This window comes from Lycorma delicatula, chromosome 8 (genome assembly GCF_047948215.1).
Source record: "Lycorma delicatula isolate Av1 chromosome 8, ASM4794821v1, whole genome shotgun sequence".
Taxonomy (NCBI): Eukaryota; Metazoa; Arthropoda; class Insecta; order Hemiptera; family Fulgoridae; genus Lycorma; species Lycorma delicatula.
The window spans coordinates 26,333,202-26,359,690 of NC_134462.1; the positions used below are offsets into that span (position 1 = coordinate 26,333,202).

Below are 26,489 nucleotides of genomic sequence, written 5' to 3' on the forward strand. Positions count from 1 at the left end.
TAACACAATCATTGTGTTCATCTGAACACAATCATCGAGGAAGGTGTATTTTTTTAAATGACAGGATGAGCATGTCATGAATGAGGTATTTTCAAACTTCCTACTAGGGTGCACTGTTACACACATTATTATTATTATTATTATTATTATTATTATTATTATTAATTATTATTATTTAATCGCACAAACAAATTTAACAATTACATTTACAAAATTAACATTCAAATTCAGTACACTTAACATTCACAACTACCATTAACATCATACATTTTAAAATTAACATTCATAACGTTAAATTAATCACAGTACAATTACATTTACAAAATTAACATTCAAATTCAGTACACTTAACATTCACAACTATTTACAAACTTCCTACTGGTGTGCACTGTTACACGTTATTATTATTATTTAATCCCACAGTACAATTACATTTACAAAATTAACATTCAAATTCAGTACACTTAACATTCACAACTACCATTAACATTCATACATTTTTAAATTAACATTCATACGTTAAATTAATCACAGTACAATTATATTCACAAAATTAACATTCAAATTCAGTACACTTAACATTCACAACTACCTACCATACCTTAACATTCATACATTTTACTTGTTCGTTGCTGTTACTTATTCCAGCATATAGTCCTCTAAGAAGCCATCAATATTCTGTGCGCCTGGTGTCTCCATTCTGATGGCAAAACTTTTCTCACGTTATTTTTCAAACCTTTCTGGAATATTTTCTTAATGTTAGTCTTAATCAACCTATATTGCAGCGGCCTTCCACTTTACTCTCCCACCGATCCTGTAAATTTTTGTGCATATCTAAAAGCTTTCGATAGGATTCCCGCACACCTTTGTTCTCATTCCACTCTTCTTACTTGTTTCATCAGTGTATCGTTCTAAGACTTCAAATTTTATTATAATTAATATTACTTTCTATTAGGTTAATACGTCCATTTCAATTAGGGCTTGGATTTCAGCCTTTAGTTGTCCTCTAAGAAGCCATCAATATTCTTTGCGCCTGGTGTCTCCATTCTGATGGCAAAACTTTTCTCACGTTATTTTTCAAACCTTTCTGGAATATTTTCTTAATGTTAGTCTTAATCAACCTATATTGCAGCGGCCTTCCACTTTACTCTCCCACCGATCCTGTAAATTTTTGTGCATATCTAAAAGCTTTCGATAGGATTCCCGCACACCTTTGTTCTCATTCCACTCTTCTTACTTGTTTCATCAGTGTATCGTTCTAAGACTTCAAATTTTATTATAATTAATATTACTTTCTATTAGGTTAATACGTCCATTTCAATTAGGGCTTGGATTTCAGCCTTTAGTTGTCCTCTAAGAAGCCATCAATATTCTTTGCGCCTGGTGTCTCCATTCTGATGGCAAACATTTTCTCAGGTTATTCTTTTTTCAGACCTTTCTGGAATATTTTCTTAATGTTAGTCTTCATCAACCTATATTGCAGCACCCTTCCACTTTACTCTCCCACCTAGTTTTTTTAAATTATTTTTACTTTTATATTTCTTTTAAATAAACTTATCGTATTTTTAAGACTTGAATCTTACACGGGCACAGCGGTTCAAATCCGACTTCATCTCCTTTTTTTTTAACTTAAATATATTGATTTATTAATAATTATTTACCTGATTGTAAAAAAGAAATTACGATAAATAATATTCAATAATAATATTAAAAAAAATGAAAAGTATCAGAAGTTATTAATGAAATAAAATTTTATGTACTTTTTACTAAAAAAAAAATGCGTAATGTAATTTAATAGGCGTACAAGGAAGTCATGTGGTGACCATATCAGATTTTTTTATGTTAACGGTCATAATTTAAGTAAAAATTCTCTTATTTTCTTAATGTTAGTCTTCATCAACCTATATTGCAGCGGCCTTCCACTTTACTCTCCCACCGATCCTGTAAATTTTTGTGCATTTCTAAAAGCTTTCGATAGGATTCCCGCACACCTTTGTTCTCATTCCACTCTTCTTACTTGTTTCATGAGTCTATCATTCTAATTGTTCAGATTTTATTATTATTAATATTCTATTAGGTTAATACTTTAGTTTCAATTTGTTTTAATACTATTAGTTAGTACTAATAGTATTAATAGTACTAATAGTATTTGTTTTAATACTATTTGTTTAGTACTATTAGTTAGTACGTAATAACTTGGTTGTCCAAGTTGTGGCAACGAAAATGTTGCATTTAAAATCCTAACTAATATCGAGGAAGCTGTGAAACCATATAAGGAGGGTATTTAAAAAATGCTTATGAAGATTAAATACCCGATTCGACAATTTGTTGTTATAAGATTTATAAAACCGAAAAAACATATTGCGTAACTTATTGTAATTTATAAGTAATTGTAATATGACATTTTATATATTGGAGTAAAAATACAATTTACTTCTACTGATTGTACAATCTATGGATTGTACGGTTTATAAAGTTTGAGAAAGCTAATATGGTATACGATATTCGACGATGGGAGCAAATTTTATCTCATACTCTTTTGTTACAATTGCTGTTTTATAAAAATCCAGGCTTGAGATCAACAGATAAATCGTATAACAGCGATTTGAGGACAACCAAGGAAAGTACTCAAGATAACCGGCGCTCATTTAATGATGCCGGATATCAGGGGAAAAGCATTAAATCCTACAAATACATTTAACAACATCGTAAAGTTGTTGAAGCATGAAAGACTTAATAATAAGACCTTTGAGTGAGACGTATTCCTTCACCTCTATTCGACAACAACTACCTATTAGCAAAACCATATAGAAACGTATGAATCCTTATGCTGATCAAATGTTCAATTCAATGACTACGATGTCATAATTATGTGAGGAAATACTAGGCCACAAAATACTAGGCAAGTAAATGTTAGGCAAGGAAATGTTGAGTGTTGAAATGACAGGACAGTAAATGGTTAGGTAAAATCAGATCTACTAATGAAATGGGTTTGTTATGATAATGCTTCATCAGGTCTAGGTAGAATGGATTGGGCACTTTTTATGGGTAACCTAAATACTGAGTCTGTACCCGCTATGGTAGTGGGTGTAAGGGCTGGTGTAACACTGACCACTCGCAGAGAGTGCGGTGAATCGATTTACGTACGATTTCGATGTGCGTTTTCTAATAGGTCGTCGTCGACGAATATTGGCGAAGGATAAGTCTCAACTGAACGGTCTTTAAAGAACAACATTCTGTTGTTCATGTACTACAGTTACTGATTTTCATTTGACCGCAGCATTAAAAGACCGTGGTCTTACATTGCTATTACGCGATTTATTTGTCGGTCTCAAAGGTTTTTTTTTATAAAATAGGACTTATTAAATAATACTCTGTTGCCTGGTATAATTAAAACAACTGTGTAAGGGATCGAATTGCAGATTGGTTGAAAAACTACCCTTTTCCACTCCCTATGGGAATTTCTAGTAAATTTCCATAATGTCGATCCCTGTCGACAACAGTTTTGAGTGTTTTATAGTAGGCCTCCGGGGGAGAGATTTCACTCTTTAACAAAAAAAAATCTCAACGCGCCATGGATGCTACAACATGAAATCTTATTTCTATTGTGGTGTGGAAATGTATCCAAACAAATGGTAAATAATGTAGATTCCTGAGCTTAGTGAATACAGAAAAAGAAGCTTTAAAGTAATATGTCATAGATTTTCCTGAAGAATAGCTAATTATGATTGTGAAGAACAGTCATGGTAATCAGAATTCTAAACCAAGTGGTTGATAAAACAAATAACATCAAAGCACTTTTCCAGGTTGGCTGATCGGCTGCATTCAATTCGATATATTGACATCAAAGATAAAGAAAACCTCACTTTGGAAGGCTTTTATTATTCCTTTAACCATATAAGATGTGGTATGTATATTAGATTAGGGAAAATGGAAAAAATTAAAACTTATTTAAACTAAATCTGATAATTTAAATAAAGTTAAATAAATAGGCTTATCATATTTTTCTGGGTCCAACTCGGGATATATTTTTGAAATTAAGTCTTAACAGTTTAGTGAAACATTAAACTATCTATTCAGTTTATTTGTCATTAGATATGACCTTTTTCAGAAATGGTTTGTTTGTTTTAATTACAACATCAAATTCATAACAAGTAAGTTCTGAATTAATTTTTAACATTTAGCAGATGTTTAACAGCAGATACTGAAAGTTGACCCCTTTCTGCAAACCAAATGCTTCCCATAATTGAAAAAACTCTCAACTAGAGCAGATGTCCCAGGCAAAGACATTGCAAAATCAACCATTTTAGAAATATTGCAACATTAAGTCCGCCTTAAAAATTGCATTCCACTTCTCTTCAATAGTATCTGGTACTTTTTCAGAACTTGAACCACAACCTATCCTTTGGTTTTAAATTTCCTGGTTCAACAATGTTCGTTCAATCAAATAATTTATACTTTTTACTTTTATAATTTCATTAACAACTTGTGCACTTTCTTCTAGATCAGACCAGGCAATTTCATTTCGTAGATTTTATCCACTGAAACTTACTAACTTTATCAAAACTGGTTCTTCACAACTCTTAGTATTGGATACTAGAATTATAAAAATTGTCTACGCTTGAGAAGAATTTTTGTTCCTGAACATCATTATTTTCTTTGAGTCCATAGCAATTGTTTGACAAAAGTATAAATTTGTGGGTTTTTCTTTCCTGAAGTTGATAAATTAATTAAGAATATGTCTGAAATGCTTCTGTTGCTGTGACAGAATTAGCTTCAGATTTCTGAACTGCATTATTAAATAACTGTAGAGTACCATAGAAAAATTTCAAAAAAGTTCATTTTTCAGATTTTCAAAAAAATCAAACATTAATTTTGTGCATTTGTCACAAGAGAAGTATGATTTTAGACCATAAAAAACAAAATAATTCTTTCTATTGAAGGTAACAGATTAAGGAACATTGTGCTGCTATAAAGTAATACATTTTTGTAATCTGTTTCCATAAATATACAGAAATCTTTAAGTTTAATCTTTCAGTATACATGTGAAAATATTTATAAATTTTTATTACAATAACCTCTATATCCAGGGGTAGAGAATCACATGCCATTTGTACTGAACTGTGTACAATGTGGGCTGGACAAACAATACCTAAAATAGGTCTATCTAAATCACTTTGAAATTTTCTGAACACATTTTCATTCCCCTTTCTCATCACACCACCAAAATTATTGTTAGTATTATCAGCAGTACAACAAACCAACTTTTCTTCAAGTTTGTAATTTTTCACACACTGCAAAATACACTGAGTCAAAATTTGAGCAGTTTAAACTGACATTTCAATGAAATTTAAAAGTTTAACTTGAATTCCCTCCTCCAGACTCAAATATCTTACAGCAATTGGAATGTGTTTTACTTCACTTCTGTTTGAGCTCCATTGTTACTGGTACAACTTTTTTTTTCCATAGAACGCAACACATCAAATGCAAATGGCAAAATAAGGTTAACAATAATTGCCTTGGTTGTGATTCCAACACATGAAAATTTTGGGTCACATAACTTTTTAACCAGTTTAGTTGTGCAGTCATGTTTTGAAACTGAGTTTATATCTAGCAGTGTGGTATGAAAATGTAGCTTTTTTAGCAGCACATTCAGATCACTGTTACTGTTATTCCCATCTTTGGCTTTAAAAAAAATCTTTTATGTTTAGTGAAGCAGTAACATTAGTAGCACTTCTATGTTTAGCTGTTTTCACGTGGTACTCAATATCACCCTTTCCTTTATGTGAAACAGAAAATTCTCCGGGACATTGCGTGCAATAAATACGTTCATTGTTACGGTCATTACACAATTTTAAAAATTTGTATTCCTGTTGCAGGTTAACATTAAATACACATTTCCTTTTGCCATTGCTAAAGTATGAGACAGAAAATGAATAGAGATAAAATGATTAAAAATGTCTAGACGAGTTATTTCACGCACAAAAACAACATAAACATACTGCCCCTGTTTTGTTGCCAAATGACTAAATAAAAAGTTGTGGTGAGACCAGTAGCCACACCTCCATCAAAATGGACATCAGCGTTTGCTTCAAGGTTGGCTGAGAGATGCATGGCCATAAGAGAATGTTTAAAAATGCTATGTCAAACATATAGGTCTAAAATTAAAAAAAAAATCCTTGCCAGTCATAAAATTCTCAAAACCTGGACAATTTTTGCAACAATTAATGAGAAAGTTTATTTCTTTTATTAGTTAAGATTTGTTCTTCTTGATGGATCTCTTGCAACAGGTTTCTCTAGAGCATCAACAAGGGAGGTCTGTCCGCCTCTCCCTTGTAGAACAGACCGGAGTCCGTAAATTAACCCAAAATCAGGGGTATGAACTGAAGTAGAGTTCACCAAGGGAACTAGGACTAAATTTCGTTTTGCGGACATTTTTAAGATACCAGAGCACACGATCTGCGACTTCATTGCAGACTCTTATAGCCCCCATAACACATTTTATATTATTTCACTTTTTTACCTCATAAGCGCCTACTATTAAAATCATCATTATTATTACTAATAAGTAATCCGGCTTTTTTATTCGGATGAGAGTCTCTTATGAGTTTCATCTTGTATAACAGCTACCGATCTCCCTCAGGGGTCTATTTTAAAAAAATTACCGTTCTTTCTTTATTCCTAAACCATTAGTAACGCATTAACGATGGATTATACTCAGAGCACAATTTATCGTCTCTTACACGATGCGAAGATTTTTTTCTCTAGATAAATGCAACTAGGTCATAAGTAAATACCTGCTTGTAGAAACGTTTTTCCTCCGAATGTTAATCCGTTGACAACAGAGGAAGTGAAATAATGCCTGCTTGAAAACACATCCTCTATTTTAAGAAATCAATAGAAAATAAAACGACTTTGATTTTTTTTTTTTTATAATACTGTTTAGAAATCAATAAACAAGCATTTGCATAAACTAAAAATCTATAAATATAAAATCAAAATTTTAATTTAAAATGTTACTTACGTAATAGAAGTGAATAATAATCAGAAAACGAAACTTACCTAAAAAAACAAACAAAATAGTTATTGGTATTTATTACAGATTATAGTTCACTAAAAAAAGTATGTAGTTAATATATATTTTAAAACATTACGTATACAATATAGTTTATTTCACATATAATTATTTATCCTTATTATAGGAATAATAACTTAATGCATATTTAATCAATACATACTAAAATTATTCTTAAAAGGAAGACCGACTTTTCGTTATAATATTAAAATATATTATTTGTTTAAAATCGTAATTTAATTAAAAATAACGAGAAGAGATCCTCCAATCAAGCAAGTTTAAACTCGCTCACCACCATGATTCACTGTATAAACTTGTATGAAATTACACCAATACAAAGTCAACATAACCACAAATTGAGGTTATGTTGTCTGTTGTCGAACTTAAATTGAGCGTAACTGAAAAACGACTCGGTTAGTCTTCATCAAATTTTCACATGCACAACTACAGATACTCTACCACAGCATATCTAAATTTCAATGAAATGGTTTTGTACATTTTCGAGCCACAAATTTTATATATAGGCTTATAAGGAAATTGCACTTTAATTGAATGGTATTTTCGTAATCCTCATACCATACAACGTAAAAAAAAAAATCAATTTCATCCTCCAATATCACCGTGCGACCGACTGTTATACCGTACATTTTTTCGAAAAGTCAGTAAAAAAGAAGCATCTAAATTTTCATTTGGGTCTACTATGTTCAGAAAAAAAAAATCTTTAGAAACCCGATCCTACCCGCAGAGACTACGTCGATTCACTAAGAATCACTTCGCACTTGTCAAGTGCAAGGAATTAGTCTAACCGTAACTGTCTTAAGAGAAAGGACTAACTCCGAATTATCCTAATTTTGTAAATATTATATCCATTCCTAAGATTATCTAAAAACAGTATCATTTTTTGTTAACTGTTACTGAATTCTGATGACAGAATTTTGTGTATATATATTGTTTGATACAGGTAACATTATTTCTTCAAATGTCTTTCCTTTATGGGGAATTGTTAGCACAGAAAAGAGTAAAAAATCGCAGGAAGCAAAGTCCGGTGAAGTTGGTTTGATCCCATATTTTGCCAATAATTTCTGGATAAATTATGATGAATTTTCCAAAAGCTGAGATCTCTTGCTTCGAACAACATCTCTTAGACTACAAAGAAAAGTTATGTAGTAGTTTTTATTGCCAATTTGTAGTTTGTCCTTGAGAATCATGACAATGTTTCAGACCATACATCACTACTTATCCAGAGATTCATAGTAAAACATACGATCGATCGACTTCAGCAGGCTTCTTACTCACCGGATGTTTCCTGCGATTTTTGACTCTTTCCTAACCTTAAATTCCACTTAAAGGAAAGAGATTTAAAGATTGACTTGCACAGTAGAAATTAAAGACTTTTAAGAAATTGAGACTTTTGAGATGTGGATGTGGCACACAATGAAAAATGTTAGACGGCAACAAATGAAGTATTTAGGAGAATCGTAGAAAACAGAAAAATGCTATACTACTTGAGAGGAAGGGGATTTATTGTTGGTCACTTCAATGAAATATACTAAACAGTAGCCATTTTGGTCATAGTTGTAGTCTGAAGTATTTTACATCAAATGTTTTCTTTTTTATGTATTTTAAAATTGTCACAATTTTACCCTTTTTATTTAAAATGTTTGAGTTGCCTCCTATGGTGATTTCGGGTGTGACAAAAAATAGACTTCAGACAGGAGTAATTGCTAATTTTTTTTTATACAACCCTTTAACAGGCTCTGGGAAGTATACTTCCCACTTATTTAAAAATATTATTTTATTATTGCCTGGGAACTCCAGTGGGCTCCGGGAAGTATAATTCCCACATTTGATAACATTAGAACTGAAAATGGTAAAATTTTGAAAATTATAAAGTTATTCTATTGACAGTTGTATTTAAATTTCAAATAATAATTAATTTAGGAAGAACAGGGATTGGAAGGGAAATTAGGTAGGGATGATGCACGTCACCAACACTGTTTAAAACATATCTGAAAAAAATAATTAAACGCTGCCTGAATGGGAAAAGAGGAATAAAGATCGGGGGAAGTTTTGCTAATGACATGGCGGTACTGGCGGAGAGCCAGTACTGACAGGATTTGCCCGAATGAGAGAACCCTATGAATGAATCCGTCTTTAATCTTATTTCTATAAGTGGAATTTTAAGCTTAGGAAAGAATAAAAAATTGCAACATTGCTTAAGATAAGCGTGTTACATCAAAAGGGCCTACACTTTGAAGAGGACAAATCACGGAACTAAATGAGTTAAGTATTTTTTTATGGGCCAAGATTGGATACTTTTTTAAATCACACCTCTATTATAAACTTCGGTTTCACGTAACTTAATTACAATTACGGTTAAAAACAATATGGGTAGAATATCGGTAGATTGAGATAAATAATGTAAAGAAGTTATCCATCGTCGCTTAATTTCAATTAGAAATTCTACAATACGAATCTTAGATATACAACACGTAATTTTTTCTTCGCATTCTCCTTAGTTATGTACATGTGAATAAGTGTGTTGGAGATACAAATTAGCAGACTGTACTGGTAGTTATTTACATAACAATAAAAAAAATACCTTTCGGCATGCCAGAAGACGGAGGTAGATTTCACCGGTGGTAAGTAGGGGATAAAAAAGCGTTCCAGTTTAAAGTTAAGAAAAACTTCAATTTTACTCAATACGAAATTGGTTGTTTACTCAATACTACATGTTTAGCATACGACAAGCACCATCTTCTTACAATTTCAGCAAAAATTTGGTCGTCCCCTACCGTAAGGGTTGGTTATATCAAAAGTTGTTTAAGACAAAAGTTGTAGATAATGTTTAAAGAACAAACGACCACTTTAAACCGATTCGATATTGTACCTATAAAGGGAGGTATGATCTATTTTTTCTTCGAAACCCCATTTTTAACCCCCCTCCCCTGAGCCAATGGTTGATCTCAATGGTGATATCAAAAAACTTAACTTAGATAAGTTTTAGGCCCTTAAACAATTTTAAACAATTCGATATTTCACTTAATAAGAAAGTTATAGCTATACTTTGTTTATTCGAAAAAGCTCCCCATTTCCTCTCCAATGGTCCGATTTTGCTCATTAATGAACTCGACCGAGATTTTGGGTCGTTATATTTTACGTATAAATTTGAAAGTGATTGTCGCAAAATTACGGCTGTTATCGTGTCCACAAGAAAGTGAAATATATATAAAAAATGTTGTAATTTTACGGAAGGCGAATCATGGTACCCATTACAATAGGTAGCTTTCTTTTGAAATCTACCTCAAAATGTAGGTAAATATTTTTCCTAATCTTCCTGTAATACGGAATTTTGTTTCTATAGGTAATAACATTTCTGGGGGTAAAAAATGTTTAATTTTAAGAATATAAAAAAATCCAAAGTAAAATCATCTTCATTCCAGTGAAGATTGTTATATTTAAGTCAATCAGTCGAATAATTTCTGTAATATATTGAATTCAATTCTTCATAATCATTTTTGAAATATGAAGGTTGCTGAAATACATTTCAATTTTGAAATAAATAGAATCGATCTTTTAGAGTTTAATTATAGATTAAATTATTTTTTTACATGGTAGGTAAGATGTTTACTGTTATAGTTTCAAACTTTTTTAAAAAAAAAATAAAATGAAAATTCTGTTTTTATTTTTTTGTGCGTTTTAAAAACTGTCTGCTAGTCAGAATGGAAAACTGAAGAATTTTTAATTTAAAGGAAAATAAAAGTTAACAGAGTTTAAACGGTATAAAAAATGTTATAAGTGTTTAATTTATTTCTAAAAGTTATTCATACAAATGTTATAATTCTATACATTTACTTTTGAACAGTATAATTTTCACCTAGTACTATAACTCTTTCATAAAACCACGTCGTACACAAACAAGAAATCTGGGTGCATTCATCGGTACAAATCGCAACTTTATCTGTCAGTACTACTAATATTGATTTGATATCAGATCCTAATATTTGATATGATACGCATGAGATTTACAAAAACAGTACAGGACATTTACACAAAAAGTACAGGACAGAACTACTAAATCTAGTTTTACACTTTGCATTTAACAAGTAGTTATCATACTACAGACAAATTATCATTAATAATAACAAAAAAATTTTGCTTACTCATCGTGTGGAATGATACTGATGCAAATTCATAATATCCATTAATAAAATTTGATAAATAATAGTAAACCAGTGGTTCCCAAACTCTTCCGAATCACAGCGCCCTTTTTCAATTAAAATTTTACCACGGGCCCTACCATAAGTAAAAAAATGACTACTCGTAACAGATAAAAATAAATAAAACTTGTGTATCTTCATTACTTTTTTTTACTTTATTAACATTAAATTAATAATTATAGGGTGCCCCTGTGAATAGGGTGCTCCGCGGCTCCCTGGAGCGCCGCAGCGCACACTGTAGTTAACTATGACTAGTTTATACATCAACTGAAAGAAGTCAAAACTCTAAAGTAATTTTTTTTTAAATTGTAATACTTTCCTGGCATCGGTTACTTCTTCTTATGTAGTGGAAAAATAATAACATATATTTATACATAACTGGAAAAGAATCTAAAATTTCTTTTTTGATACTTAAGATTTCTTTTATGATGAATTTTTAAAATTATGTTTAAATAAACCAAAAAGGACTTCAAAAAATCTGTATTTTTTACTTTTTCTGCTCCCCTCCAAAATGATCTTACAAGAAATTTTTTTTGATTTTATACATTTACTATGTTAAATGGAAGAAAACAGAAAAAATTCCACTAAAAAGTGGACAACCAATAAAAAATTACCTAAGATTCTTTTTATGGAGGAGAGGATGAATTACGATGAAATTTTATTGTAATATTACCACTAAAATTTTATCACTTAATAGTATTAAAATTTGAAATAAACCCCAAAAAGTTTCAAAAAATTAATATTTTTAACTTTGATTGGCTTGCCCCTTAATATTACCCTTAAAGTATTTTTTTTTTTTATTACTTGCACTATCACTATACCCAGGAAAAGTTTTAAAAAATTTGATTAAAAACATGCAATAAATAAAAATATATTTTTTTAATTTTTGAACAAAATATTTTTTAATTTTGGGACAATTTTTTTAAAAAATATGGTTAAGATGCAGGCATGTAATGCCTGCATATAAGCTTAATATAAAGTGCGATAATGTTAACAAAATTTTGAAAATATTGACCCCCCAAAATCTCCCATCCCCTTCTCCTGGAGATATTGATCCCAAAATTTTACCAACAAATTGCCCCATATACACGAATGTCTGTATAAAATTTCATCAAAATCGGTTCATCCAGTCACGTTATTAAGCTTCAAACACGCCAATGCAAGTACATAAGTACTAACATTACCCCCATTTTTTTTTTTGCTTTTTTGGTGTCCTTGGTTCATGTCCCATTTTTTGATTAATTGCCACGCCAGGAAGTAAAGATCATTCAATTTAAATATAATAAACTTACTTTCTACGCGAATGGAAGCTAGCGTACGTAAAACTTTTTCCTTCATATTCACCAAAAAATCTGGAATCTTGTAACTGAATGCGGTTTATTTCATTCCCAGAACATCTTCCATATAGTCTATGACATTCTTCAGAAGATGTCTGACCCTCTCTGAAATAAGTACAATTAAACATACAAACCCAGAGAAAGTAGTATCTACAAGTTTTGTTAAATCAATAAATACCTGAAATAAAATTTATTATGCTTAAAACAATTTATTTTTAATAAAATATGACATTGTTAACCAAATTGGAATGTATTTTAGTGAGGAGGATTATATGAATGAGACAGTACCTGAAAAAATGTCACATCCTTGCTATGAATTGAACCCAAGACCGATTTTAAAGTCAACTAATGATTGATTGTCCACATTCCAATGGTTTGGGATTCCCAGTCAAAGCTTTTGGGTCAGGATTTTTAAGAAACTATGATAAATTTTTTTCAAAATTTCACAGAATGAATATAGAAAATAAAAATATTAACTGTAAAATAAAATATCTAATTTTGGTAATTTTTCTTAATTTTACTGAGAATTAATTCAGTAAGTACAGAAGATTTCCTGTAACTGTTGAAATCTCCTTAGAAATGCCATTTAATAATAGCTCTTTTCATTTTATCTGAATTAACTGAATATTATCAGAGATACTTGCATATAGATACCGTGTAGTAATCAGGGGAGAGAGGAAAGGTAATAAGCTAATTTGTGTACTATAGAAGTACTATAAAAGTATATTATCTTAAATTTAATAAGAATTTAACTTTGTAGAAGCACTAAAAAAGGGTCATAAAGTAATAAAAAAAAACATTGTAAGCAGTAACATACAATGAGATAAAATGACCTGCAAAAGAAATTATGCTAATGAGTTGTGTAAAGATGATATCAAAAGGGAGAATCAAGAGGTAAATATTAAAAATTGTATATATATATTGTATATTTTTTCTACTTTGTTAAATTTATTTAAACATATATACATCAGCAGTTGAACTCCTACAGTGGAACAAATATATATATATTTGTATGTATATACATACATATATATACCTTAAATGCATTACACTCCTTTTTTGGGCAGTCATGTAAAAACACTAGTAAGGCAACAAATTCACACGTATGAGATACAAGATTTCCAAATCATTAAAAATAAAGCGCGAGATGTGAGTTATTCAAAAACAACCCATTCATCTGACAGACTTTTTTTTAAATTTATTTAACACACACACATATATATATATATATACATAATATGTTTAATAATATATAAATATTATTTATACACTGTCACTCCTGGTAACATAAGGATTCCAACAGTGGGTCATATATCTCAACTGGTTTAGCCAATGAGCTGGTATGGTGGAGCAAATGTACATACATACATATACATACACCCTAAATACATTCCTTTTTGGGCAGTTTTGTAAAAAGCTCTAGATTAGTGTAAAAAATCAATCGCATAAAAAAAAGGAAGAAAAGCTGTAATAAAAAAAAACTGTGCCAAAAATAAAGTATGTGCAGATCGTATATAAAGTAAGTCTCCTATTTTTTTCTACAATTGTTAATTTATATTATTCTGACCGATGCCATATCTACAAAAAATACTGGACAAAAATACTGTTTTTTATGCAATTTTAAAATTTTGGCCTTCCTCTTGTTTCTGAATAGATGCAACATTATTCAAGGTTCCTACTTTTGAAAAAAAGGGAAGGAAATTGCTTTAATATGTTCTGTATGTATGATAAAACATAGAGTATGTGTTCACTGAAAGTAGATTCTTGTGGTAGTATAGAGATCACAATGAAATTGAGAACAAACAATGAAAAATGTACTAAGTTTAAATAACTACTTACAGCTTTCATAAATGTAAGCAACTTATCAATTACTGTAACATTATCATCCAGAATACCACCATGTTCTTTGTGTCGTAGTTTAAAGGCAATGGTTTTAAATAATTTTAATAATATCAGCATTAAAAATAGCTGTGAGAAATATAGAACCAGAAATTTAATCTTTTGACTTGAATTTCTGATCTAAATGGAATATGTCACACTATATCAATACAGTTAGACAGACATAACTTCTTTAAAAAAAAATCTTACTTTTTACATATATTTTGTTGACTGTCTTTTCAAACATTTTGATGAATATCTGTTTCACTTTTATAAATTAACTGAGTTATATGTAGTGGATCCATTATTGAGTTAATAAAAAAAGTGGTTGAATATACTAACTATTTTGTTGTATTCTACAGTTTCCATCTAAAAACTATGCTTTAATGAGCAAAAATTATGCTATATTTAGCAGAGTAAATTAATTATCTCATGTGTATCATTGAAACCAATAACACATATTTAAAATTATTGGTTTACAAAATATCATGACCTCAGTCATTTTTATAGATTTAAAGAGTATCAGTTAGTCAATCAACTGGAACTCTACACATTGTGGATTCATAAATAAATATTAGTAATACAAATATTTCAGTAAACATTAAAAAAATAATAAAATATTAAAAGTATAATATTATTAACTGATAATACAAAGCAGTTGTTGACAAAATTAGACTAAAATGATTCAAAAATACTATTAGTTTTATGAATTAATTTTTCCTCACTGGAATGAGAATTCAGTTTTTAGTAATTCAGCATTATTCTTTAAATATTATTTACAAATAAAATAACTGAAAAAAAAAATGAACTTACTGTCCTCTTGAGGTATGTAATAAAAGTGTAACAAGGGAGAGGCACCAGGACATGTGCAGTTGTTTGCTAGCAAGGCATACTTCAATTCATCTTCACATACAATGTGCTCAGCAAATTTAACATGTAGTTTATTCTCGGGACGGAAGATCTGAACATACTGTGGCACACAAGGTGCAAAATCTTTCACAGCCCATGATCTCAATATCGTGTGCTCATCCTGTGCAGTGAAAGAAAAATAAAAATATTAATATATAATAATTGTAGAAAAATTACCTGTAAAGTGCTACATATCAATAAAATAGTGAGGAACATCAATGAATAGTTTTAATTAGATGGTATTATTTTAATTTCAGAAAGACGTCTTGATGAGCTCTGTAATGTGAAACCTTGAAGCACTTATCGGGTATACTGATACCATCAATCTATTATTGTTTAATAAAAGTTTAGTTTTCATATTATGAATAAAAAATACTACTTGAGACTTTTAAAAATTAAATATTTTTTAGTGCGTTATAGATTCGGATTTTATGAACAATATTCAGCAAACAACCAACTTGTGTAGAAATGAGTATAGAAATCAGTATCAATAAGAATATATTTTGAAAAGGAAGATTGTGATAAATAATTTCACTGATGGAGTAACAGATTAGCATTTAAAAGCTGATAAAAGAAAATGTATTCATATTGGAACAATTTGATTATAAGTACAAAAAAAAAATTATATGTACAAGTAATTTTTAATTTATTCCTTTTAAAGTAAATAAGAACATATTACTTATAAAAGTAACATAGCTGTAAGAAAAGAGCACCGATCGTATGTACTAAACACAAAAGAAAACAGTTTCCATGAATTTCAAATTTTCAAACCGACATTTTTTATCCTTTATCAAAAATTGTAACGATGAATCTTACATTTAATTCTGCAAGTTTGTCTGTTTATTTGCAACAGCCTCACATGAGAACCAACTGATCAATCCCTTTCAAATTTGCAGGATACATTTGTGTTATCCCCGGGAAGGTTTTAAGACATAGTTGAGGCCCTAGCTCCCACGGGTGAAGTTGTGAATTAAAGATATTCATAAAAGAGAAAAAAATTAATCCTTTTACTTCATTATTAAATTCCTGTCATTTTGACAACAGAAACAGGTTATGGAGTTTTTCTCACCAAAAGTCTGTGTACCATAGTTAATATTATTATGTCTGTTTATTTCTTTTTCAGGTTTCTATAAAACCTGAATACTTATAGTATTATTCTCACAATACTGAGAGTAACAAACAATGCAGGGGGGTCTGAGGGCAGAGCCCCTGGTCAGACAGGAATGGCAAAAATGAATCTGTGGCCCTGGGTTCAGCCATATGACCCCTGGAGGCCCCAGGACTCACCTGGGCCAACATGGGTCCTAAAGGTCCAGGTTTAATGGCTAGACAGTCAGGCAAGCAAAGCAAGTCCCAACTGTCAACCTTATCATATTATTTATGAAAATAAGAATTTCCATGGTAACAGATATAAACTATTTTTTAAACAATCTTTAATAAACATTAATGTATCAGTAATTTATGTAGTGCTACATAACTAGCACCAGAATTCACATAAGGAAATGTTATATTGCAAATTAATATTTCCAAACATTTAAAATTAAAATTCTGACATGTTGGTGTGCATATTATAGTGTTAAAACTAAAAAGCAATTTGACAATCGAGAGAATTTTCTGCTTATTCTTTAACTTGAATTCGTTCAATGTATATAAATTATTTTGGTGATGTTTGAACAAATACTGAAATATAAAACATACGTATTTTATTATTTTCTTTAATGTGATGAATAATTCCAGTACTACCTGCAAGATTATGATGGCAGTATTTCTGTTATTATTAAACTGTGTTTTAACTCAAACTTAAAGTCACAAATTTTTTTTAATACAAATTTAGTAAAAAAAACTTTTTTCTTCATATTTTGTTTCAATTCTCAGCAAGGGACTGACTTTATTTTATTCATCACATCATCTAATTTAGTTACTTCATCGTGGTAAGATTGTAAATCTACATAGAGTTTTATATAACAGAAAAAAAATTGTTTTCTTAAGAATGGATGAAGATTGTTAAGTTAGCTAACTACTTTTACAGTTAAATTTGTACATATTCTTAAATAAAATTTAAGAACATGTGTTACCTATATAAGGATTGAGGAAGAGATAAAAAAAATAATAAAGTAAACTTCAAAACTGAATAAGTACAACAGTTCTGTGAGCGTATTACAATTTTAATTCAAAAATGACTGATGAACACCACATGTAATATTGTATTTACCTCCAAGTTTTAATGACTAGTTCCAAATTTAAATTTATTTCTATATTTTCTACAAAAATAAGAGTAAAGTAGTTTTTACAACAAAAATTTCTTTATAAGCTTTAGGTAATGTGATAATTTCTCAACAGTCATTTTTTGTTCAACTTATTACTGTTTTACATAATATATTTTAACAGTTGTGTTTTTAACAAAAACTAAAAATCTTAATTTCACTTAATGAAATATTTACTTATCCAATGTATAAGTATATAATCAAATTACCAGATGGTTTATTTTTATAAAATTAACCCTCCCAACTATCAGAAATGTTTTTTTAATTTGTAAGCATATAACCCTGAGCCAAGGAATGCTCGTTGTTTATATCCTTCACTTAGACCATGCGATTAAATGGAAGTGAAAAATTGATAGTGGGGAAATGAGAGGAAGACAGAGTGGTTGCAATGAAAATATAATACAGAAAAGTGAACACAAAAGAACATATTTATTCAAAGAAAGTCAAAACAAAAAAAAAAAAATACACATTTTGATGATTTTAAGAAACATAGGTGTTATTAAAGAGACGGAAAGGTTTTGGAAGAAACAGGGGAATAACTAGAACACCAAACCAAATTTTTATGACAATGCTGAACTGTAATTGCTTCAAAAAAATTTTATTTCAACTAGTTTTTAGTAAAAATAAGTTGTAAGCAAGTAAGTGAAGAATAATAAGTATGATATATGCTGAAATGAAATGTTGAAAAAATGAAGTGTATAAAAGCTAGTAAAATATAATGAATAAAATTACTAGAATATGATAAAAAAAAGGTGTAGCTAAATACTTTGTAAATGCAGAAATTGTATTCCTTGAAAACAGTTCATAACATGTTTTGGTAACATCTTAATATGTTATACCTTTTATTAGCTTTTCAACACCAACCCGAACTCAAGTGGTATAGAAGTTAAATATTACGAAAGGAAAATATATACCCAAATTATAAAAGAAAAATATATACCCATAAAGCAATAATTTTTAAAATATATTATTAGATTATGGAGAAAAATGATGCTTGAAAGAGCCTAGAGATTAATCTTGTCTCCTAGACACTCCTAAATGTTAATTATTTTGTAGAATATGCTATTTTTGTATATGTACCTAGAGGCTATTAAAAAAAAAATCCTTTATCTAAAGTCCTTAACATCATTACTGGCTGGCTGTCTTTTTAAAATACTCGTTAAAGAAGCTTTATGGTGATGAAATGCTACGCTAAGTATTCTTCAGGCACAATCCAGGCAGTTAAGACTGCAAAATACCTCAGGTTATGGTTGGGCCACAGGAGGTCTTTCACGTTTCATGTCCAATAAGTTTGGGTAAAAGCCAAACAAGTCGTCCAAAGCCTGAACAGATTGCTGAGAACTATGACTGGGGTGTGGGCCTCTAAACGGAGATTGTATTCCCACATAGTAAATTCCATTTTACTGTATGGTGTACTAGTATGGTACAGAGATTTGAGGATAGCTCTGAGAATTCATGGTCACCGAGGTGTTTCCGCTGCAGCGAAAACCCCGCTCATGGCTGATTCCTGGGTGAAAGTAGTCAAAGGTACGAGTAAAGAGGAGGCACATTGTGAGCTAGGAGTGGCAGATAAGGTGGACTGTTTCACATAAAAGTGAATGGACGAGACGATTAAATATGCGAGATTGTGCCATGGATCAGGAGGGAATTCGATGAGCTAAATCACTGGCTCACACAGTTCCTGACTGGCCATGGCTCCTTCAGAGCGTACTTGTTTGCGAGACAACACAGAGCAGATAGTCCAGAGTGTCCGTACTGCAGTGAAAGAGAAAGAGCAAAACATCATCTTTTCCTGTAGTAGACAGGAGAAGAAAAGATGATAGTGCGCAGCATAATAACACAAATTAATCTTGACAATGTGATTAATATAATGCTAATGGGAAGTGACCAATTTGCAGCCGTGGCTAATTTTGTCTGATGAGTGTTACAACAGAAAGAAAATGATGAAGCAAGGAGAGTTAGACAAGTGAGTTGAATACACAACGAAGCCCTGGCAGCCAGGTCGGATGTTGCAAGGGGGTGAAAGACAGCCCCTCGTGGAGTTGCCCCTCATCTGTGTTTACATGGATGGGTGTTAGTGATAAAACGGTGGGACTCCCGTAGCCTCTGAGCAAGAAGTGAGTGATACCAATGTCCAAAAGGAAGGTAGACAGGATGTAGTATGTGAATACTAGCCAAAGTGAGTAGAGTCGGTAAGTCATTATGTTATCTAGTTATTGATTAAACTATATAGTTAATTAGTTGAAGCAGTGAACTAAAACAGTCTGAAAAGAAACAGCCCAGAAGTAGCTGACAGAGGTATCAAGAGTCATTTTGGGGGGGTGTGGGTTGAGGGACAGCTTTCATTGGAGTCCACCGTCTGTTCGTGCTTGTCACCTTCAGAGTTGTGATATACTTAATTGCAAAAATGGCTCTGGGTAGAAAGGAACGGTGAAACCGGAGTTTTAGTTGGTAGGGTGCGGGCACACATACGCTCTATAACATCTAGTCGAATGCGAGTCTGCCACTGATATACTTAATTGCAAAACTGGCTCTGGGTAGAAAGGAACGGTGAAACCGGAGTTTTAGTTGGTAGGGTGCGGGCACACATACGCTCTATAACATCTAGTCGAATGCGAGTCTGCCACTCTCCCACCTTGTGGGGGTACATAGATGATATCCCTCCACAACATCGATAACCCTAAAATTAAATTAAAACATTTCAAATTGTTCATTATTTATTGTTACTACTTATTTCTATGTAAGTATTATATATTCATACAGACAGGTATACATTTGATTATCAGAGCACATAACACAGTATCTGAGCATATAAAAATATTGTTTTTAAACTACCATGAAAAAACCATGAGGTATGAAATTATAAAATGCAGAGTAGTTCTTGAAAAAAAAAACTTAATTATTTGTAATAATCAAGTTTTACTAAATAAAAACACGTCATTTTATAGATTTTAGGTTGTGAAATACTGAATAACTAGATGGTATGAACCAAAAAAAATCTGGAGAAACTGCAGTCAGTATAGATCATATTATTTTTTTTATTAAAAATATGAACTTTGTCACACACACTAGTCAGCACACACCAAACGACTGAATAAACATAAATTAATACTTATTTACACTAGCGGATGTCCTATTTAATAACACGAGTACAAATTCTAAAATCTGTTCAATACACGTTCATTTGTCTAGTCTAGACTTTCTTAGCAGAAAGAACTTATTGAATTTTTTTTTGATGATTAATTCCTCTTACAAGCTTCGAAATTTGTGAATTGAAATATGAAATATAAGTAAGTTTGGTAGCATATGAAAAATGCCATGCCTCAGCGGTTGAATTCAAACCTATCTGATACTGAACTACAATTTGGTATCACAAAATTATCTTTTAACTTTTCCTTCATTTTTTTAATTTTTTCTGCTACTTGAACAAGAAAAAATGCAGACATTCTGCAGATGGTTTATTAAATATGGCTTCAGCTATTGATATTTATTCTTATTTCATACAGCCAACTTCCGAATGATTTTTCCCTGAGATGTTTCGGTATTGTGAAAACAGGCTGTAAGGAATGAACCACACACCTTCTCATGTAGAACCCTGTTTACTGTTACTGGCAGAGCTTGCTCTTGCCAATTAAGTCAACAATTTACTTACTTTTTTTTTCTAAATTACAATACCTGTTTCAGTTTATAATTGTATTAGTTTGTGCTAGTAGTTTTCTAAGAATGATTAACGTTAAATTAAGAGTGACAAAACAACATTTTAAGGCACACTGTCTTGACAAATAAAAAAAATAAAATTTATATAAAGCCACAATAAACTAATTAATAGAGAATGCAAAAAAACTATAAATAGAGGATTTTAAATAAAACTTGATATTAATAAATCTGATAGCTAACATAAATTAAAATTATATTCTAGCATCAACCTTGCAATTTATTTAATAATCTCAATTCTGTCTTTCTCTTTAGACATTAATGGACACTGTCAGTCTATGATAAGGAAGATAATATTAAGCTGAATGTTAAGATGGAGTTAGATATTCTTATATAATGTTCATCAGCTTATAATATGCTATAATACAGCAGAGATCTCATAAATGTAAAGAGTAGTACAGGTTCATCATTGGACAAATCTTAGATAGACCATAGCCATTAGATTACTATCAGTTATTTATACATTCTTAAGAATAAAATCGTATACAATATGTAATTAAGTAGTATTAAAAAATAATTTTTTTTCAAAAAATTAATTTCATGTATGAAAAGATTTTTAATCTAATTTTTGGAGTGAAGCTTGATTTCAGATAGCAAACTGGAGTAAGCAAAATATGATGAGTACTATGTGAATTTCTTTACTTTACTAAGAATATAATTTTTATTGAAGAAATATATAACATACTTTTACTTTCTAAACTGCCCGTATTACTTCAAATTAACATCTAATACAAGGTTTCTGTGAATAAAGTAATGAGACTAAGTTTTTTGGCAGCCAAAGTGGCAACACTGTAAAGTTACTAGTAAACATATTGTTTGCTGTTCCTAGTAAACATATTGTTTATTAAATATGAACAGCTCATTTGTAATAGGTATTAATATTTTTAATCTATTGTTGCCAGTGAAACGTAAACAAACTTTTCTTGAAACAAGTTTTTGTTGTGTGTTACAAAAATGAATGATACTAATTATGAACTCGATGAGAATGCCATTGGAACTTTTTAAAAATTGAAAAGGGTGTATGGAGATTACACTCTGTCATGAGCCCAAATTTACAGGTGGTTTACAACAACTGAATTTGAACCATACCACAGTCCATCCAATTTTTACAAATGAATTGGACATGAAAAAAGTTTGTACAATATTGGTCCCAAAAAACCTCACTGTTGAACAGAAAAACAACAGGGTGGAAGTGTGCCATGATCTTCTAGAACAAATTGAAACTGATCCTGATTTGCTAAAAAAATGTTATTACTGGAGATGAATCTTGAATATTTGAGTACAACCTAGAAACAAAACCTTAGAGCAAGAAGTGGCACACCTCAAATTCACCACGACCCAAAAAAACAAAAATGAGCTCAAAAATTAAACCATGCTAATTTGTTTCGATAGTAATGACATTATCTATAAGAAATTTTTGCCTACAGGGCAGACTGTGTAAATCAATATGTTTACTGAGAAATTCTTGGAAGACCATGAAAAAGAGTTGCCCACATGAGACCAGCCATCAAAGACAAGTGGATGCTGCATCACAACAATGCACCTTGTCCCACTGCACCCTCAATTAACGAGTTTTTGGCAAAAAAAAAATTCCTGCAGTTCCTCAACCACCTTATTAACCTGACTTGAGTCCCTGTGACTTTTTCCTGTTCCCGACTTTAAAAAACACCTCAAAGGATGCCATTTTGGAACAGCAGAAAATTAAAATGTAACCGACTATCAGAAGGATATACCAGTTTCTGAGTTCTAACATTGCTATGAAGAGTGGATTGAAGCACTGAATGGCTTCTTAAGGGAACTATTTTGAAGGTGATAGTCCATGTATAATTGGATTGTAAGTAAAAAGTTTTTCTGAACCAATCTCATTTATTTATAAAACCTTGTATAATCCTTTGGTTTTGTGTCTGGATTCCAATGCCCAACTGAAGTATTAAACTGAACAATTCTCAAACATTGTTTTGTATCCTACAATTTTAGTGCACATGTTATGCTATACTTAGTTAGCAAATGAGAATTTCAAAAAAATTTAATAATTCAGTTTCTAACTTGCTTTATATTTTTGCACACTGCTCAAAAATATTTTTAATATTCCTGAATATGGTGTACATTGCCTGTGCAAAAACACACACATACACACACAAGCTTAAAAAAAATGTGTATAAATTAAGGCTAAACTAAATTTTCCGCTACAATTTTTACATTTTATGAAATTCTGAAGCACACAAACATACACATTTACACACAGAAACTTTAAATACAGTATTATTTTCCTATTTAAATAAAATAGCAGAGGAAACACAAGAATTTAGAAGCACGCAAATAAAACAAGAAAACAGTTTAAAGTACTGTGAAAAACTATTCTGAGAAAATCTACTGTGTAAAGCAATAAAAAGAAAATAATTTTAATAAGAAGTGGTTGAAACTGATTACAACAGTAATTTCACTTAATTAAATCCATAGAATATAGTCTGTTTTATAAAAACTTGTTAAATCATGAAGAAAGATTTTAACTTTAGAAAAGATTAAAATAAATTAACCAATAATACTTTTTAATATATACAAATTTTAAAATATAGACAATGAGTAAATGTCCACTGTAGCTGATTTTGTCTCATTCAACTGACATTCAGCCCGATTAAGTGATTACTTCCCTGTTTCCTATAGCGGTATATTTAGTCACACAAACTTGGTGTATACTAAGCAACACTGTCCTCTGAGAGAGCAATTCTGAACTGTTTAGAATACATTTCTAAATTTCTCTGCCAAAAAATACTAGATAAAATCAGTCTTGATTAAACATAGTAGTCAAGTATTGTCAAATGGCTGCAGAGGAAAATTATTAGCACGTAACTTCACTTTGGAAGTCATTTTTTTGTTTTTTTTCAAATTTTTGGCCCAAAATAAATAATGACAGGCTTAGGGTAACAGGGCTGTTTTTTTTACCTTTTAACTTTTACGTACTAGTAGTACTTAGTTCAATACTTAGTTACAGAGTGTAACAAGATTTAGTTTTCCATCTTTACTCTTTCCAAAAAATAATGCTACAGCTCATGGAAAAAGTGGCAAAAATGGCTGTATAATCTGAATAACAGATCCCATGCCAGGCTTACTAAAGAGAATGAAGTGATTTCTTCACTAAGTTGAATGCACTGTCGCATATCAGTATGTCGACCCTACCAAAATACAGGTAATATTCAGCCCTGTGCAACTGTCATCTTCACTTAGACCACTGCAAGGAATGGCTGTATACTCGGCAAAACTAACTGGACTGGTGCTGCTTGTACCACAGATACTTTAAAACCAAATGTATTACAGTTACAAGAAAGATAGATGTACAAAGTTTTTGATTATTTATAACATACATTATATATTTAACATACATACATACATTGCATATTTCGATAATTCTGACATTTTCAAGATAATATTATTCGGCATATTTTTATAATTTTTATTTATTTTCCATTTATTTGGACTAATTTTATTACATAAAACTAGTTTTCAAAAACAAGCAGTAGAGAATTTTGTTAAGCTCTCAGGATATGGTATTAAAAGTTATCAAAAACTTGGCGATTGATTTTTTAAATCTTTTTCCAATATAATAGTACTTTAATTTTAGTGATGAAGATAAATATAGTTCATATAGAAAAATTCATACAGTAAATATTCAAAAATGTTTTTCATTATTATTTTCATGTAATGAAAAATTTAATAAATAATCAATTGATGATGCCTTTACTTGGTGAGAATCCATAACAAAAAAAATGAAAACAAAATGAAAAAATTCATAAAATTTACTTAAAAGATTGCAGCTGTTTTGGTACACATTACCTTCCTCAGATGTTATGTACAGAATGCAAAAGCAAAAAAGTAGAGATAAAGCAAAAAGATAAGTTCAACATTAGGGAGTGAACACATTTATCAGTTGTAAATAAATTTAATAGTTAGTCGACTCAGAAAAAGGGGAATATTTACAATAATATATGAAGTTTATCTAACATTTGTAGGTAATACTTAAAATATACTTTATAAGTAATACTTATTGCACCCCTTAAGGTACTGTGTACTGAAAGCTGTCATTTTTTAAATAAGTTTTGTGAATCAAAAACATTCCGTTGTCATTTTCTTTCAGATAAAAATTTATTACTTTCTAGACAATCCTTATACTACATAACAAAAAAAACTAATTCAACATAAACACACTGATATATGAAATTATCAGTGCTCCAGTAATTAATATCTTTTTCAATAAAATTGAAAACGATGTCAGCTTGGAGTTATACATAGCAGTTGGCGATTACCTATTGTTTTTTGTGTATAAAAGATGTTATTATGATGATTCAACCCTAGAGAATGTGATTTGATGGTAAAATAACTAGTTAAGCTGGGGAAACTAGAATACCTAAGCAAATTATGGAAATAGTAGATGAATTTAAAAAAAAAATGAATTATAAATCTTATATACAAAGTAGATATATGAAAAATTCTAAAAAAGAAAAACATTCTGCAATATGTAAAATATTATATTAAAATAAATGAATTATAAAAACAAGCAAAGAAAGAAATATAAATAAATTGTATTTTATAAAGTTTATTGTACACTTGAAAGCTCACCTCAAATTGCATTTGCTGCAATAAATAAAAGTTTATAATGAATATCTTATCTCAGGAAAACCTTTTAAAAATTCTAAACATAAATTCACTGTAGTTTATTTAGTTTTATTAAAATTTGATTAAATTCTACAGAAAATAAAAATAGAGGATAAAAAATATGTTTTTATAAAATATCTAGAGTTGAATGTGCCTATTGCAGCATAATGTTATTCTTTTTCTACAGCCTTAATTCTAGTTTATGAAGACAATAAAAACTGTATTTTTTATGTGTGCCTCAATATGACTGAATCATCTGTGAATATTTGTGAATAATATGTGTGCTCTTTTAGAGAATGTTTTCATAAAAAATAATAAAGAATATCAAAATAATTGAGTAGTCCCACAAGGAAACTGACATACTTCACTGGTGCACTCCTCTCATCAAAATAATAAAAAAAGGTCAGTTTTATCAGATTTCCAGTTCCCTGGAAACACGGTT

General features: G+C 30.3%; 1 protein-coding gene across 1 annotated transcript in view; it reads right to left on the reverse strand.

The window, feature by feature from the left end:
• LOC142329176 (uncharacterized) overlaps positions 1 to 26,489 on the reverse strand; it is a 161,488-nt gene that overhangs the window by 93,418 nt on the left and 41,581 nt on the right. The window contains exons 5-6 of the mRNA XM_075373563.1: positions 15,324 to 15,540; positions 7,025 to 7,062 (exon numbers count right to left, since the gene is read on the reverse strand). Of these exons, the coding sequence (XP_075229678.1) occupies positions 7,025 to 7,062; positions 15,324 to 15,540 (255 nt within the window). The remainder of the gene's footprint in view (positions 1 to 7,024; positions 7,063 to 15,323; positions 15,541 to 26,489) is intronic.